General features: G+C 32.7%; 1 protein-coding gene across 1 annotated transcript in view; it reads right to left on the minus strand.

The window, feature by feature from the left end:
• The window catches only part of LOC134852070 (uncharacterized), a 33,488-nt gene extending 15,201 nt beyond the window's left edge, over nucleotides 1-18,287 (minus strand). Inside the window, exon 1 of the mRNA XM_063868350.1 lies at nucleotides 18,023-18,287. Coding sequence (XP_063724420.1) covers nucleotides 18,023-18,081 — 59 coding nt within the window. The 5' untranslated portion in view covers nucleotides 18,082-18,287. The remainder of the gene's footprint in view (nucleotides 1-18,022) is intronic.
• Nucleotides 18,288-18,510: the final 223 nt, after the last annotated feature.

Here is an 18,510-nt window from a genome sequence, read left to right on the forward strand (position 1 = left end):
AATAGTACCTAACGAACTACTCGCGTTCTAATTATACCTGAACCTTGTGGATCGATTTACTATTCTCCAACCCTTGAACACAATCATTATCCCTAAGTAAGATTAAGTAAGTTAACACCTTAGCTTATATTAGCCAGGAGAAAGTAAAAAATCATTCTTCGGAATCGATATACTTTTCTCTCCAACCCTGAACAAATAGACCCAGGTTAAGCTAACCAAAAAATCGAAAGGACTAACAGTTTAAGGAAATAGACATCATCTAACAACTTTTTGCATCCCTCATCCTAAAACTTATGTCATTCAAAAATCTAGGAAATAAACAAACAATCGTTTTACACAACTGTGAAATAGATAACAAAAAATACGATCTTGTAATCACACCTCATACACAAACAGTTGGATATATCAGAACAAAACGACTAACAATAAAAAAAAATAATAAACAAACAAAGACAAATCACACGAAAAAGATTTTCAAAAAATAGAAACGCATTTTCAGAATCAGAAGCCAGCAATTTAGATGAACTCTATAAATTAAAAGAATCGATTGATAAAAATTGTCCCATTCACGATCAATTATATTTTTCCGACTCAGAAACAACTTCAAATTCATCAAAAAGAGGAAAAAGAAGAATAAAAAAGCAATATAAACACAAACCAGTACACTTGTATAATTGGAATCAACCAATTAGACACATCGATAGTTATATATTAACAGTCATTAAACGAAAAAATGAGCCACAGCCACACTCAAAGTGACGAAAGTCCAGATGACGAAGAGGTTTACCCCTTCCTCATAGATGCACCCGATAATAGAGGGCAGCATGACTTTTGCAAGAATTTACTCCTATATTTGTTTGAACCCGGAATCAACCCATGCAAAGCAGATTTCCCAGATGAAAAAATCAAAAGACAAACTATTGAACATTATCTGAAAGATATATGTAATTTAACACAACAATACGGAATCTACACCATAGAATTCAGCACACTAAATCCGAATCACCGCAAATATGTAATTCAAACAGACGATCTTGAATTAGAATTTTCAAAAGTATTCTTAGAATTTATTAAAAGCATACAATATCATAATTCGCAAAGAGCAAATTCCATATTCACTAACGAAGTTTTTGCAATAATCTATAGCTATATTTCAATATTAGAAAAAACAGAATTTAAAAGTATTTCACCAACCGAGACATCTAAACATACAAAAGTACGACAAGAAATCACATTATTTTCAATTTTTCTACATATAATCAAAGAAAATTTCACGAAAGACGAAGTTTCACTACACACAAAACATGACTTACAAAAAATTTTGGCATGGTTTACAATAGATTATTTCACACATAATATAGACTTAATTTCACAAGCAAGAAAAAATTTCAGACCTCAAAATCCAAACGATGATACTGCCATCACAGAACAGTCAGACTACGTTTGGGACCCTGAATGGTCTCTCATATCCCACAATCAATCTCAAGTCAAGCAATAAGTACAATATCTTATCAAAGAGATTATGTGAGAGTAGTACCACTGACCATTGATGCAACACCATTAAACTACAATACATTTTTACCTGATACGCGAAATAACAGTTTAAATTCGACCGTCATACACAATGAAAACCTTAATGGAACTAGGAATCTTACACAACAAGATATCCAAACACCATCACACTTTATAAATGAAGAAATCGTCCAAACAACAACAACTACACAACAAAGCATTTCACAGATACGTCCAAATTTAACAACACCAAAAAATACGAACACTTCACTGGCACAAGTAACCTTACAATCAACCGTTAAACCTTCGGTTGCTCCAAAATATTCTCAAATGGATTATCAAACATATAGACCTATGACAGTACCGTCAAAAACACGAAGAACGTTCACAAGAAACACTTTTGCAGAACACAATTATAATTACGCACATTCATCAAAAACAAACTATCCCCCACGAAAAACTAATAATAATCATGTAAGATCTCGATATTCGGATAACCCAATGACAACAACCAACTCAGTAAATTTTCAAACTAATTCACATCCTCCGCAGGATCGTAGTGAAAATTACCCATTCTTTCAACAAAATAAAAATAAAAAGCAAGCACCTCATCATACGGATTACTTATCATCTGATGATGATTATTTACAACCAGATATTTTTGCACCGTATACTCAAGAATATCGCGGACAAGGAGTGCAAAAACCTTATACATATCATAGAATTTTTTCTCCAAGTCCAACAGATACACAAAATCAACAACCAATACAAATGCAAAATCCAACTAATACACAATCTTTTCAACCAATTCAGCCACAAAACCCAATGATCACACACTCGTATCAACCAACTCAAATGCAAAATGAAATACCACTCCCATATTACCTTCAACAACACGAAATAACAAAAAATCAACTTTCAAATTTTTCACAAATGCCAAATGCCGCAGAATAACTTCAAAGGACAATGAATCCATACCTTATGGGTGGATCATCAATAACATCAAACAAACCATTAATGGTATTCACAGGAACAGACCCTGAATATTCTGTAGAAGATTATTTAAATGCAGTAACAGCAAATTTAATTTTAAATATAGGACCTGAACCAATTAATACACCACTACATCAAAATTGGATACATCGACGCACAGCGTTGATACAAACAACCTTAGATGGCGCAGCCCAAAAATGGTTTTCAGTATTACCTATAGAAATAAAATCAAATTGGAAAAGATTCACACAAGAATTTTCAAAAATGTTTGACTCCGAAAAAATTAAACAACACCAAAGAGTTTTATGTAATGAAATTCGCAGATTACCAAATGAAACCATCAAACAATTAGCAGTACGCATCGAAACACTAGTTAGAAAAGCATATTCATTAAATACACATGACTATAAAACACAAAAATGACAGAAATTTTAATGATGACCTTAACAACTCAATTAAGGAAAATAGCAATAAAAAAGAGAGCATCTCATCCTTCCTCAATTCGAGAACCCAATTTAGATTTTCGAAAACTAGTAGACAAACTAGAGCAAGCGGAAATCACAATGAAACTTGAAGAAACAGAAAATCTGAAACTACAGTATGTTAATCGAATCGAAACAAACACTACAAATATCAATAACATACAGGAATCAGATACAGACCTCGTTGAAAAAATCACTGAAATACTAAATATTTATGAAAAACACCCAAATTTTAGAGGCAAACCATCTTTCAAAAAATGGTGTAATTATGGCCAACGATACGGACATAGTATATCCGAATGCAGACAAAAGCAACAGGATAACCAAAACAAACCTCAAAAATATAAAGAACCAAATAAATCATTCTATCAATACATGAAGAAAGATCAAAATCTACCAAATAAAAATGTATACAGCAACAACAGTTCAGGAAAACCACTTCCGAACAATACTAATTACACAAGGAACCAATCACCATATAACTCAAGTTATAGAGGAAGATCACCTGAACGAAGAAAAACACAGAATTCTTCACAAAATCATTATAATCGACCAAATAGTCGAAATAACTACTCCAGATCAAAATCAAATACAACACAATTTGTTCCTAGATCCAGTTCCCAATCAAACACAAGAAAAAAATACTATCCAAACAATCAATCACGAAACTCATCATACAACAGAAATAGAAACTATTCAAATAATCGAAATAGAAGTTATTCAAACAATCGAAATCAGAATTACCCGAACAATCGATCAAGAAATAACTCATATAACAGATAAAACTATCACAGATCAAACGACAATTATCAAAACAGATCACGAAATAATTCACAAAATCGACATTCAAGTTATAATAATCGTTATAGAAATTATTCTCAATCACCACATAGAAATAATAACCATTATAATAATTCTAAACATCGCTACAGAAGTAGTACACCCAAATATCAAAGACATATTAATCAAGTACAATCAAATGAAGAAACAACATCAGACCCCCCAGGTATTGACGACACAGGAAATAACGAACTACAACTAAATCAAATAAACTGTGGATCATCAGACAAAGAAAGTGAAACAGAAAACACTATCTCCATAAATATGATAGCATTCGAAAACGACTACAAACGTATTATATATGAACAACCTTTTACATCACATATATATGAAAATCAATTGGAACTTCTTCACAATTATTATATTGAACCCATCCATACTACACAAATTGCACAAGAGATTAACGAAATTAACACCGTAAATAAACCCAATGAAAATGACAAAACAAAATGTTTGAATACAAATCACATCTACCAAAATGTACAAAAAGAACAACCCAAAGATAAAATTTGGACAATACCATTCCTTTCAGAAAGTCCAAGAAACAAAGAAATTCAACCACCAGATCTTGAAATTGATTTTTTAATTGATTCAGGAGCAGAATCAAACATAATTAACATTCCCACATGGAATTAAATCAAAACATTACATCCAAAATTAACGCCTCTTGCAACCTCCAGTAAACTAGCAACAGCACAAGGATCAACATTAGTAAACTATGGAAAAGTTCAATTATTTCTTCTCCCCACAAGAACAATGGAGCAAATTAAAATTTTAAACTAGCCATTTAAACAAATATTTCATATCACTGATATTAAACACAATATCATTGGCATACCATTTATCTCGAAATTGATACCAACAATCAACATCTTGAATAGTAAAATACTAATCAAAGATAAGTACACAAAAACAAAAAATACAGCTCTAACATTTTTTCAAAGAGTAATTAAACAACCACCATTCTTTTCAAAATTTTATCCAATTTATAACCAACAACGGAAACACCTGAAACCACTATCAGGAGATATATATAACATTTCCATAAAACAAGTTCACCAATATGATAAAAATCAAAATAAACAACAACTCTTCATGTCAGACTTTGAATTCAAACCTATCCATAAGTTTTTCAAAATCAAGATTTCATCCATAAAATATTTGAAAAATACGAATTCAGACATCATTTCGTTACATGTATATAACAATACACCATATCAAGTAACATTACTCTTAGGACTTTTAGGATATTGCGAAACAAACGCTACAATTTCACCAATGCATGAAAAAGCATACCGCGTAAATAATATACTCCAATTATTAGATATTTGTCAATCCACAATTCTTAACGAAGAACTATCCATAAATAATATAATAAGTAATGAAAAAAGAAATACAGATTATTTCACAAAAAACCCCATATTTCAAACCTACATTCAACATAAACAACTATACAGAAGATCAGCAGAAGTTTTTAACAATGTTTAACTTCCAACATTCACAAATAACACAAGACGAATTTGATAAGTTAGCCAAACAGCTTATAAAATATTCAGCAGCCTATGCAACATCCAAATTTGATGTTGGAAAAATCAGTTCATCACTACATCTCCCGTTAAAACCTGATGCAAATTTCAAAAAACAAAGAGCAAGTAAAGTACCAATTCATTTACACGACAAAGTGAACAGATTACTCGATATTTTAGAGCAATACAAAAATATCTCACCGGTAAACAAAGAAGAACAACCAAAAGGTAACACATTTATTAACCCTGTTATCATCCTAGCAAAAGGAGAATCATGAAAAATAGTTTTAGACGCTAGATATCTTAATTCACTAATAGACGAATCAAAATGCAATTGGCCTATTGAACCAATACAAGTTATTTTAACAAAAATAAACGGAAAATACTTTACAACCGCAGATATGAATAGTGCATACAATCAAATGCCACTAGATGAACAATCACGACGTTTAACAAAATTTGTTATTGGAAATCAACAATATGAATTCAACCGCCTATTCTATGGAATATCCATAGGACCAGCAGCATTTTCAGCTTTTATGAGTAAAATTTTTAGACCACTAATACTTAAGAAAAACGCAATCACCTATTTAGACGATGTTTTTATGCAATCACAGACAAAAGAAGAAATGTTTACAGTTTTAGAACACTATCACAAAATACTTCAGAACAAAAATCTGAAGGCCGCCCCCGATAAATCACACTTCTTTTTAACACGAGTTAAATTTTTAGGAGATAATATAGAAAGAAAGACAATCACTCCATTAAAAGCACGCATTGATGCTATTCAAAAACTTCAACCACCAACAAACAAAAAGAAAATCCAAGAATTCCTTGGAATGTTAAATTTTTTAAGCAAATACGTTTATAAAATGCAATTATATTTAAGACCATTCTATAATATCCTCAGACAACAAAATAATTTTGAATGGAATACTGAACATCAAACACGATTTCAAGAAATTAAAAAACTTTTAACTGAACAAATTTCAAAGACAATTCCAGATCCAAATCAACCATTCTATGCAATGTGCGATGCTTCAAATTTTGGCATCGGCGCAGCATTATTACAATCACACAATGGTACAAATAAAATGAACCTTATATCAGCAAATTCTCGATTATTCACTCAAGCAGAGCTACGACTCTCGACTTTAATGAGAGAATGTACAGCTATAATTTGTACACTTACAGAATATGAATTTCTGATACTTGGATCAAAACATCCAACAGTTCTATTCACAGATCACAAACCAATCATTTTTCTTTTTAAACAAAAGTCAAATCCAAATCACCGAGTTTATCGATTTCAATTAATTCTAATGAAATTTCCAAACTTACATATAGTTTGGACAGCAGGAAAGAATCTTGCATTACCAGATACATTAAGTCGAAATACACCACCTGAATTACTTACACGAAAAACTACAGTTGAAATACCCAAAAATATAAAATTTTACCTTGCAGAAAACGAAACATCACCCCGACTAGAATGCAAATATGCAGTAAAAACTGACATTGAACAATCACAGATAAATAACCTACAACACTTCCCACTTTGCTTAGATTGCCAAAATAACCACTACGAAGTTGATCTACTTGGAACATCAACTTTCAAACCAATTCCATACTCACAATGGATAAAAAATAACACCCAACAAAAAAGAGTAGAACAACACTCGCATAAAAAAGACCTTTTTCCGTTAATTGAAAAAGAAAATTTAACTGATGAAATAAATTTATCAGGACCACAAACAAATGCTTCAAAATACACAATAAATCAAGTTGTTGACCTCCATGACCCACTTGACACAATTCCTTTATCTAAATTAGAAATTGAAAACATTTTTCTCCCCGCAACAGATAAAATTACAATTAATACCTTGAAACAATATCAAAATCTTGACCCAGTAATTAGACAACTAAAATCATGACACAAATACAAAACTAAACCCGTTAAGGCAGATACCACAATTTTAGGAAATAAAACACTTCTCCGATATTTTCGAAAATTTAATAATACAACAATTAATGAAAACACAGACCTTCTAGAATATCAATTAAATGAATCTACAGTTCCCTGTCTACCCTTAAGTATGATTCTCATAGCTTTTAACATTTCACATACACAAAACATTAAAGGACACTCTGGATCAGAGAAAACATATTCAAATTTTATACAAAATTTTTATTTCCCAAATGCACCAATTTGGATAAAAGTACTATGCAATGATTGTATAGTATGTCAGCTAAATAAACCTTATCCAAATCAAAAACAAAAAGCACAAAAACAAGATTTTAAAGGACAACGTTTATATTTTAACCATCGTATCTCATTCGATACAAAAGGACCAATTTCACCATCATCTGAAGGAAACTCCTACATTTGGGAATTGTTGACGCATTTACACATTATGTAGCACTTAACCCAGTACCACTTTGTAACGCTTATTACGCTTACACAACACTTTATGAACACTGGATAGCCAAGTTCGGATTACCCGAAATTTTAGTTACAGACAACGGTACAGAATTCATAAATAATGAAATCATCACACTATGTCATTTATATAACATTAAGCACAAACCACGTACATCTCATGCACCTTGGACAAACGGCTTAGTCGAAGGTATGAACCGTTCACTACAAGAATATCTTAGATGTATCATCAATGGAAATGATACAAGATACACCGAATGGTCAGCAGATGTAAAATTATTTCCCATAGCATTTAATTCACAAATTACGACAACTCTAGGAATGTCACCATATGAAATGGTTTTTAATCAAAAGCCACGTAAACCAATTATGTTTACAGCAAACTCTCATAAAAACTCAATTTGTTATAACCTACCTTTACAATTTGTTATAACCTACCTTTACACACACATTATGAAGATCATTTTCATCACCCACAAATTCTTAAATTAGCATCCGGTACACACACCGAATGGATTTAAAATAGAGATATAAAACACAATGAAGTTTACCAAAAAGTAACAAAAAATTTGTTACAAAGGCAAAACATTAACGAACAAATAAATTCACGCTTTACGCCAGCCTCCGATTTAAAAATTGGAACATTTTTCTTAATACCTAATTTTAATACAAAAGGAATTTCTAAAAAATTACAACCCCTTCGTAAAGGACCATACCAAATAATCGCCAAACCCACTGACGTAACATATAAAATCACCGATTCAGACCAGAAAGAAATTGTTCAACATCCAAACAATCTATTACCTTATTACCCAAAAGAATACGCACTACGCGAATTAACTCAATTATATTCTTTCACAGGTTTAAAAGCTATTCAAAATCACCCACATTTGGAAAATGAAAGAAAAGAACAAAATGACATTCACCTCGAAAAACAAAATAAAAAATCAACTACAACCAAAAACAATAAAAAAAAAAGATCAAAATATACCTCAAAAAGAAAGAAAAAATAAAAAAATGACAGAAAAAATTATACCCCAAGAACACTTCGAGAAATCAGAACATAGAGAGTCATCACGACTTAGAAATCAACCACGCAAAAACTACAAAACATTCATTCCACAATCTAAAATATTAAAGAAAGTTGAATTTCAAAAACAACTTTAATTTTACAATTAATAATCTTTGCACCTCTGAAACATTTAAAACTTTCATTTTTCAAAATAACATGCTGTCAAACACGCAGCGATTCTAGTTCAAAATTAGCCAATAGGATTCATTCAATCCGTCACCTTCTATAACTCTAACACAAACCTATTAGACGAAAGATATTAAACTCCAGGCATATCTATAACTATAACTTTACAACCTCCAGGTCAAAAATAAGCAAACCACTCCAACTTGACAACTAAAATAAATACCACCATAATATTATAACCCTCCTTTATCTAATAACGCAAAGATCAACAATATTTTCCCAACTCAGACCTCAAAAACCCCCCAAACAAAATGTTCAATTAGCCTAAAGTAAAAGAACGAACATATTAAATTAGCCTACAGTATAAAAATCTCAAAAATACCCCAGATCACTTGACAAATAAAAATAAAGTAAAAGAAAACCTCCCGAACACCATAAAATTCGCCCCCAACAATTTTTCACAAAACTCAACCCACTTGTCAAAAAACCAATAAATAATTCGACCACACTTGAAAATTGCCCCAAACAACAAAAAATATTCGATCAAGAAGCCATTTCTTAAATGCTCTTCTCTCGATCAGTCAACATAATTCTCAACATTTTCATAAACTTTTTAACAATTTTTAAACTTTTATTCATATTTTTTTTTGATACCTTTGAAGCTTTTGTAATAATTCTAATCATTTTTTGCAATATTTTTCAAATTTTCTATTCCATATTTGAACTATACCTACAACTTTCAAAAGCCATTGACCATATTCACAGGTACGAAACACAAAATTTATTTAAATGATACGAACCATTTTTAGTAGAACAGATATTTTTTTACTATTTGTAATTTTTATAACATTTTTATCATCCCTCATCTTGACAATTAGCAAATGTATAAAGAAGGCAGTCATAACATTCGCCTTAGCAACAATCCTTTTAATTCTTTTCCTAGAAGAATACTACAACAAACATAAATTTTTTCACTAAAAGAAATCAATAAAAAACCCTCAAAAACTGCTAACCAACAATCACACAGTCAGTCTTCACCGACATCATCCCAAGAAAACCCGACACCACCTACAACTACCCAAAACCCCCAAACTTCTACACGAATTTCTTTCCAAGATAACCCATATACCTTTGAAGAACGACACGCTCGCTTATCTGAACCACTAGAACCAGTTCAGCGACAAGCACCTCTAAGTGAACCAACATATAACTTGTACCCAACACTACCACAAGAATTAAGTAGAATACGAAATCTTAGTCAAAATCAAAATACAGTTGAAATAAATAGACAAATTATACATCCACGACGAAATAGAAATTTTTAAACCCCCGAGTTCATTTTGATATACCCCAATCCCCATCACCAAGTACTCCCGAAAATCCAATTAGCATATTACCAGAAACCCCTACGCTTCTTTCACAACGTAGCACCTCAAGTCTACCCTCAGATTACTTAGGTTCAACACCAACATCTGAACAAATACGTGAAAATCCCTTTAACCCCCCAAACCAAACATCACGACTACCATATTGGACAACACAATCATTCACACAAGGTGAACCCAATTTAATAAATGAACCAATAGATATTTCTACAGATACAACAACATCATCATCACTACCAGAAACATTATCACTACCATCAACACCATCAATAAGCCAGATTTCACCGACACCTTTTCATTTAAATTTCCCAAATAACCTCGACGCTAGATTTCGAGAACAATCATCAACAAATATCCCTTTAAGATTAGACTGTATTACATTCACAGCACCCCCACCATTATTTGGACAGCACCCAGAAAGTAACCGACTCCACAACTGGGCACTTAATAGATTACAATATAGACAAGATATCCACGAAGACAGTCGTGACCATAACATCCAAATACTCCAACAAAATAGTCTACAAATAAAATTTGAAATCACGGTTAAACTAAACAACATTGCTCAACATCCTTACCCATTAAACCCACCAAATATAACAGCTCAATCGCTACCACCACCATTTATAACAACTGAAGTAATATATAATTACGACAGATATACCAAAAAGACAATTGGTTACATCACATTTTATAACCCGTACTCAGGATTATTATACATATGTATATTCTGAAAATATTGATTTTTTTCCAACTCCTTTTTCTAATAATCTCCGATCAGAACATAAATCCTTCTACCCGCACAGGACCCCAAGACTTATTAGTAACACATTACGATTGTGAAGAAAATGAACAAAAAACACTACACAAATATGCAATAAATCAAGTATCAATATGCGAAACAGAACCACAAGCTATAGAAACTACAAATGTAATAGCGACACTCTATTCAAAAGCCCGAGCAACAACAGTTATAGGATATAAATTTACAGCAACATTTTCCGAAAAGAAAGTACATTGTTCACAAGTCTCAAACGGAAATAAAAACCGACTTGACCACGAATCATTCTACCAAAGTAATATAGAACGACTTTTGCATCTAAACCCCGACGATTGTAAAAACGAGTTACTCAGACTAAATATCACAAGAAAAAAAAACACCGACAGAAAATTAGTATATTTTCAAGTCTTTGCCGATTCTGTACATCAAGCAGAACTTGAACGATATCAAGGACAAATAAAACTAGATGAAAAATACCCATACAACGGCGCACACAGAAGATTAACTTATGACATACACGATAAGCACTGGATACCTCACATTGGTATAAATAACCCATCAAACTGCAAAGCAGACACAAAAAATAAAGGATATCAAGAAATAATGTTTTTCGATTGGAAAATACAACTCGAAAAAATACAACTCACACGCGATTTATCTGACAACACAATGATCTATCAAGGAATTAGATTACCTTGTAAAAACGATCAAGGCTATTGTGACCCTACAACACGAACACAGGCAACAATTGTTTGGTTTCCCGAAGATACTTGTACAACATTTCAAGTAGCAAAAATACACGCCCGAATGACAAAATTTCACAAAAATATTTTATACAATCAATCCCATATGAACAAGTAAATCTATCACGAAAACAAAGTACTGAATTAAGAAACATCCACAATATAGAAAATAAATTGACACGTTTTCAAATATATCAAGAAACAGAACTCGCATGCAAATACAGAAATCCACTTCACAAAACACAATATTCTGAAATATTAGTTGAATACGAAAATGGATTCGACATGACCACTGGAAAAATAAAAATTGTTCCTTATGCCACCGGTCATCCTCTAAACGAAGGAACATCATATATACCAGTTAACTTTCAAAAAATTCATGGTCAACCTGGTGGACATCTAAAGCCACATGACACTAAAAGCACACGTTTACAAGAACTATCACTAATGAATAATTCTTATTTTGGTAATATCCACTATGATATTTACTTAGATATGAAATTAGACTACACAATTAGTCGAATTTTTCAGGAAATGTCACTCTCTGAATTAGAAACACTTCACCAACTATGCGAATTAGAACGGACACAAATCCTACAATCAATTGCACTAGCAGTATTAAAAATACCCTACGCAGGATATTTACTATCAGGAAATAGATCAAATTTTTTAGACTACGAAGGAAACATTTTATGGTTTTGTACTTGTACCAAAAAAGTATCACCACTATATGTTTTTGAAGATAAACGATGCTATACAAGAATCCCTATCTTTTACAAAAATAAAGTACATTTCGTTGACACACTCTCAAGACGAACATATTTCTGGGATACCGCAGTACCATGTAGATCAGAAAATAGCCACAATGTAGTACAACTGAACGCTGATGAAGATAAATATTATCTTCTTACCCCATACCCCACATTAATGCAATCACTCAAAAAATTTTCACCCGAAAGCATTAGAGCTATTGCTCGAAACCCAAATATCGATTTACAATCAATTGGAATATATTCAAAATCCGATATCCAACATCACATTAGAACACAGCAATTCCAAGAATTATTAACACAAATGGACACTATACAAAGACAATCAATTGACCAAAACTTACGCAAACTTGCCGAAACAGCAGGATTTGCAGATATCTATACACAAGATTATAGCGGATATTTTAAATACATTAAGGACTATATATATCTAAACGGTGAAAAATACCGACCACAAGATATTTCACCTATAAATATTTTTAGCTTTGTTTCACTAAAAAATGAAATTCTCGATTTTCTAGGATGGCCCTATTACATCTTAGAAAAATTAACTATTTTATACGCAATGTTTAACTTTATAGGATTTCTTTTTTCACTTTTAAAAGGAATCTATAATACATGCGCTATACACACACAAGTAAATAGACAAGCAAGTGTAGCACGCATACTATTTGCAGGATTTTTTGGAATTTTTTCATCATCAATAAACAAAATTTTTTTAGACGCACAAATAAAAGAATATAACACAAAAATAGCGACAAGACAGAACACGTACGACGAAGAACATAATAATATAGAGGTAACGCCTACAGCACCACAGTTACCACCCCTACCACATAACCATCCATTATCCCTAGTCCCACGAAATTTCCGAAATTTAGCAATAACACATAATCCAAATTTTAGACCAAACATATCGCAAAGTCCCATACAACATATAATGACACATCATTCACAAGATGAAAATACATATGAACAAATTATCGAACAACCCCATACCACCGCTTTTCAGTCTCAAAAAAATAATTTTTTTAGCCCACGATGAGCCGACAACTTGGATCCCTACACCGCTCAAATTCCCATCCAACCAACCTCAACACTCCAATTACAATAATTCCACTTTTTGCTTTCCCACCACCCGATTTCCCAACTAGTAATATAACATCAGGCATGAATTCAGACACTAATTCAAATATTTCAGTTTTATACTCCATTTCACAACTCAATAACCCTAATATAGAAACCCCTGATGAATTTGCTGACTCCGAACCATCTCCATCCAATAATTTTCAAACCAACTCCTCAGTTTTTTCAAAACCCCATTTTCAACCAATCCCACCAAATAACCCACTCCCGTCCATTTCTACACCCTCTTATGCTTCACAAGTAACCCCAACCTACTCTTCATTTCATTCAGACCGATCATCCAATTCTCCAGATATTCCCCAAATCTCCCAAGAACTCGATAATTTTATCACCCTACAACAACAACTATTACACCCTAACACCCCCACTATAAATCAGATTTCTTCCACAAAAGAATCCTCAAACCCACCTAACCCTACACCCTCTTCAGCTTATACTGCATCATTAGCACAATCATCCACATCCACCGAATCATCAAATAGCACTAATAGAGCTTATCGCACTTTTAAAAGAAAATTCCCGAACCATCCATTCCCAACCAAACCAGGAACAGCCCGTGAATATATTAATCATCCACATCACACTAACACGAAAGATTTTCTAGCAATCACCTTACCTTCATTTCCACAATATACTTTGAAACCCCTCATGACACTAACGACACACGTAGTTTTGTAGATGAACATGTTTTAATGCCTACACTTCATTGGACATCATATTATCATTTTACTAATCCCCTTTGCCTACCGTTATCTAATACTCATAACGATATAGAAAGAAATCAAGATATGCTATATCGACTCAACACACCACTAACACATAGACAATTTACTTATATAGGATATAAAAAATCACTAAAAACATTCACTGCACCCCGAGCTAACGAATTTACACTAGAATGTTACGATCATAATATCATCCGAACTAATCAAGACCAATTTTTAGATGACGACCGCTTCGCTAACCCACAACTAACAGAAAAATTTTTCATCAAAACACCATATGTATTTACACTCAATATATTTGATCGAAAATTTGATCACATCATTTCTGAAGCACTAACCGACATGCAAGCTTACGAAAGTTTTAAAGAAAAATTTCAATTATTTTCACTAACCTTCCACTTCCTTGCACCACATGAACGCGAGTTGCACTGCTCACACGACATTATGTTACGCACTAAACAAACCCACACATATACATATTATCGCTTCATACAAAATCATTTTGATCTACACACTCTATCAAGACAACCACACCACCGTTTTCAGTTTCTTAACTCTAAATACACTTCGCCATTTTTTCTAAATTTCACATATTGCATCAAAGATACTAACCTCCACGGCATCCTCCGCAATTATGACCCAATAACACAAATATATATATTTTGTCCCATCACGAAGACCTTTAATGCAGAAGAATCCAGACCCTTCCTTATCCCACATGAATTTATCCAACCTATAGAAATCCCTATATTAGAATTCATCCACAATACTAAATACAATCACAAAATATATAATCTCATTCAAAACACACCTTATGAGTTTGCAGTTGGCACCGAAGAACTAAAAACTATTAAAGCACTTCAATTGCTTTGGCCACTGCTTCAAACTAAAAACATCATTCGCATACTAACAAAATTACTAACAAATTCCGACATGATACACGACATCTTCCCCCACGGTTTTTTCCCCGACGACTAACAGGTAAGTATAATTTATACATATTCTTCACTAATAAATTCAAAATAAATACTAACCATTCTTTACTCATGTTTCATTTAGATCTTTAGTCTTCATACCACGATCATCTGCAAAAAACAAAAAAGCAAAATAAAAAATAGACATGTTAAAATTCTTGTAAACTTCATTAATATTTTCCACAAGATGAACTGATAAAATTTATACCAAATGTAGTAAATTAATTTATAAATTGTTTCCCCAAAAGCAGTAAATTTCATAAAAAATGAAAATTTGTAATTTAACTTTTCCCCAAAACTAGCAGTAAAATTAAAATTCTATGTAGTAAATTGATAAAATAAAAATGCAGTACTAACCTTTTGATATTTTCATTCACTCGCACAGGAATTCTATCCAAACTCGCACAGCTCGCCCACGAAGAATTGTTTAAATAATGAATTTCAGTTTCAAGTTTTCACACTCAACAACTCTAACATACGATAACAAGTTTCAAACTTTCCTTTAACCCTTTTGGAAAGGAATTATATACTAAGCCAAACTAACCAACGCAGCTTACTAAACACCGCAAATCATAAAATAACAGCATGACTAAGAAAAGAAAACCAACGGTACCCAAACCGGATTAACCCAGTTTAAAACTGGATAATTTATTCTTTTGAAGACTATTATAAAGTCTAAGAAAGAAATAATAAAACACAAAAAAGTCGAAAGACAAACCCATAACAAAAACAATTTGATTTTTGAAAAAAAGGACACAACCAACGGAACATAAGAAAGACCACCATAAACCCAACATAAAACGTTATCACATAACAGGACCTCTCACAGAAACCGCACGAAATCATACTCCCACTCCTGGCCCAACCCACCAGAGAGGACGTCCTGAGCATGCTCTATAGCCGGCCTAACCCACCGCGCTACATCCACGCTTTGTGACCACACTTCTATTTTTAATAAGAGGTACTCAAGGGTGAGTAACTCTTCAAAGTAACCGAACTAAAACAAAATGCTTTTGTGAAAACAACTAACCAAAATCATAATTAAAACACTGAACTAATAAAAAATTTATAAAATGTAAACTATACTTTGCAGTATATAGATCAGCATACAACAACAAAGACGAACATCCAAAGACAAAATGACCCCACTACACTCGAAAAAGAATGGCCAATCACAAATCAATATGCCGTCCACAATCACAAACTCAAAGGATTTAGAGTACGACTTGACTTCGCAGAAAAGGACTTCATTGAACTAGACCAATGACCACCTCGATGTTCAAGTATGCGTACAGATCCGAGTTACAAGGCATCCCCTCCACGCACAATCTCCACGCCATTCCCAGACGAGGTCGAACACAAAAGAAGTTCTCTACATAAAACAGAAAAACCCGTCATAGCAAACCATTCTGAAATCAGATTGATTTCATTGGGAAACACCATCGTTGTCACAAGAAGACACAACGATTGATGCCCCTAACTCCAGCGTCCTGGAACTTCTCTAACAAGAGAAACCGGACAAGAGTACGATGTTCGCCAAATACCAACGTCCATCATCCATCCTTTGAATTGCAGAAAGATAATTCTAAAAAACTCTGTAAAACCCGGATGGGTGGAACCTGATCTAAACTATATTTTATGATTGGATAAATTAGATATTTTACCACTGTAAAGTATTTAATATTAACCAATCATGATCCATCTAACTAACAACCCACTTATTTGTAAGTGCTGAAATTACTTGTAATTTCAGCACCAGAGAGATTTGAATTTAACTTAGAAATTAGTTGCCTCTCCAAAAGAACTTCAGCAGCCGCAACAAACCAGGAAAGTATAAGAGTAAGATTAGGATCGGTATTAGACTAAGAAGTTGCACGAATCTATCCGGCCGAAAATAAGATAGCGTGACGAGCAGACGGTGTACCCTATCCGAAATTACTCTATGAGTTAACCACATCGGTCCTAACTCACTAAAAAATGTGCAATTTTTCAATCACAATTCACAACTAGAAAAACGTAGTTTAAACAAATTGTGACTAAACTTAAGACAACCTTTTGGAGAATATGGTTACGTTTTCACGATTTTTAAAAAACGATTGTTTCATATAAAAACTGAACTTATTTATCTTACTTCATTAAAACACCCTGTGGTAACGAGACCAGCTTACATTTTGGTCTTTTTCCATCGATCAATTCTTTAGATTTCTTTTGACTTTTTCGACCCAAAAAAACTGCAACTCAAAATTAGGGATGCCCCTTCTTCCTCGCGCACGAAAGGGTCCCAAAAAAATTCCAAAAGTGGTCAAAAACGGAATTTTAGACCTGCTTTTACCTTTGAAGGGAAAGAAAATTCTGCGTTTTTATAGTGTTAATAGGGTTTTTATAGTGTTATTGGAGCACTCGGAAAATCCATCTGGTCGACCTAAAAAAAGGTCGACAAAATGTTTCAAAACCCTCTTCCCATGCAAAACTGAGAAAAATAAAAAATGAAGATCTGCAAGACTTACTCGTTGTTGACGAATGGTTTCTCGGCCTGGTCTCTGAAAATGGATGCAGTTCGACTCATTTCGCTCTATTGTCAATTTTCAAGCCCAAAATTTAAAACAGTTAAATTGCAAACACAAAACAGTTAATATTATATCAATTTTGCAGTTCTTCAATTAATCAATAAAGACCTGAATTTTAAAAGTTATAACTCAGAAATCTTTTTTAAAATAATTCAAATGCAAAAAAAAATTTTTGTTTTTTAATAATGGACAATTAAGTTGTCAACCATTTGTATGGTACACAATTTTTGCAGTGAGGATGTAGCATATGGCTCAACATTTTTTAATACAATGCAAAAACTAATAAATATGCAGTTTTCCGAGGGAATTTTATTGAAAGTGTATTACTATATCATTTCACAAGCGTTTTACCATGCAATTCACTCATTTAAACCATCTTAAATTGTGTCTCTTTTTTACTTGGAAAATGATCCATGCTCGAAAATACG

Source organism: Symsagittifera roscoffensis, chromosome 7 (assembly GCF_963678635.1).
Source record: "Symsagittifera roscoffensis chromosome 7, txSymRosc1.1, whole genome shotgun sequence".
NCBI lineage: Eukaryota > Metazoa > Xenacoelomorpha > Acoela > Convolutidae > Symsagittifera > Symsagittifera roscoffensis.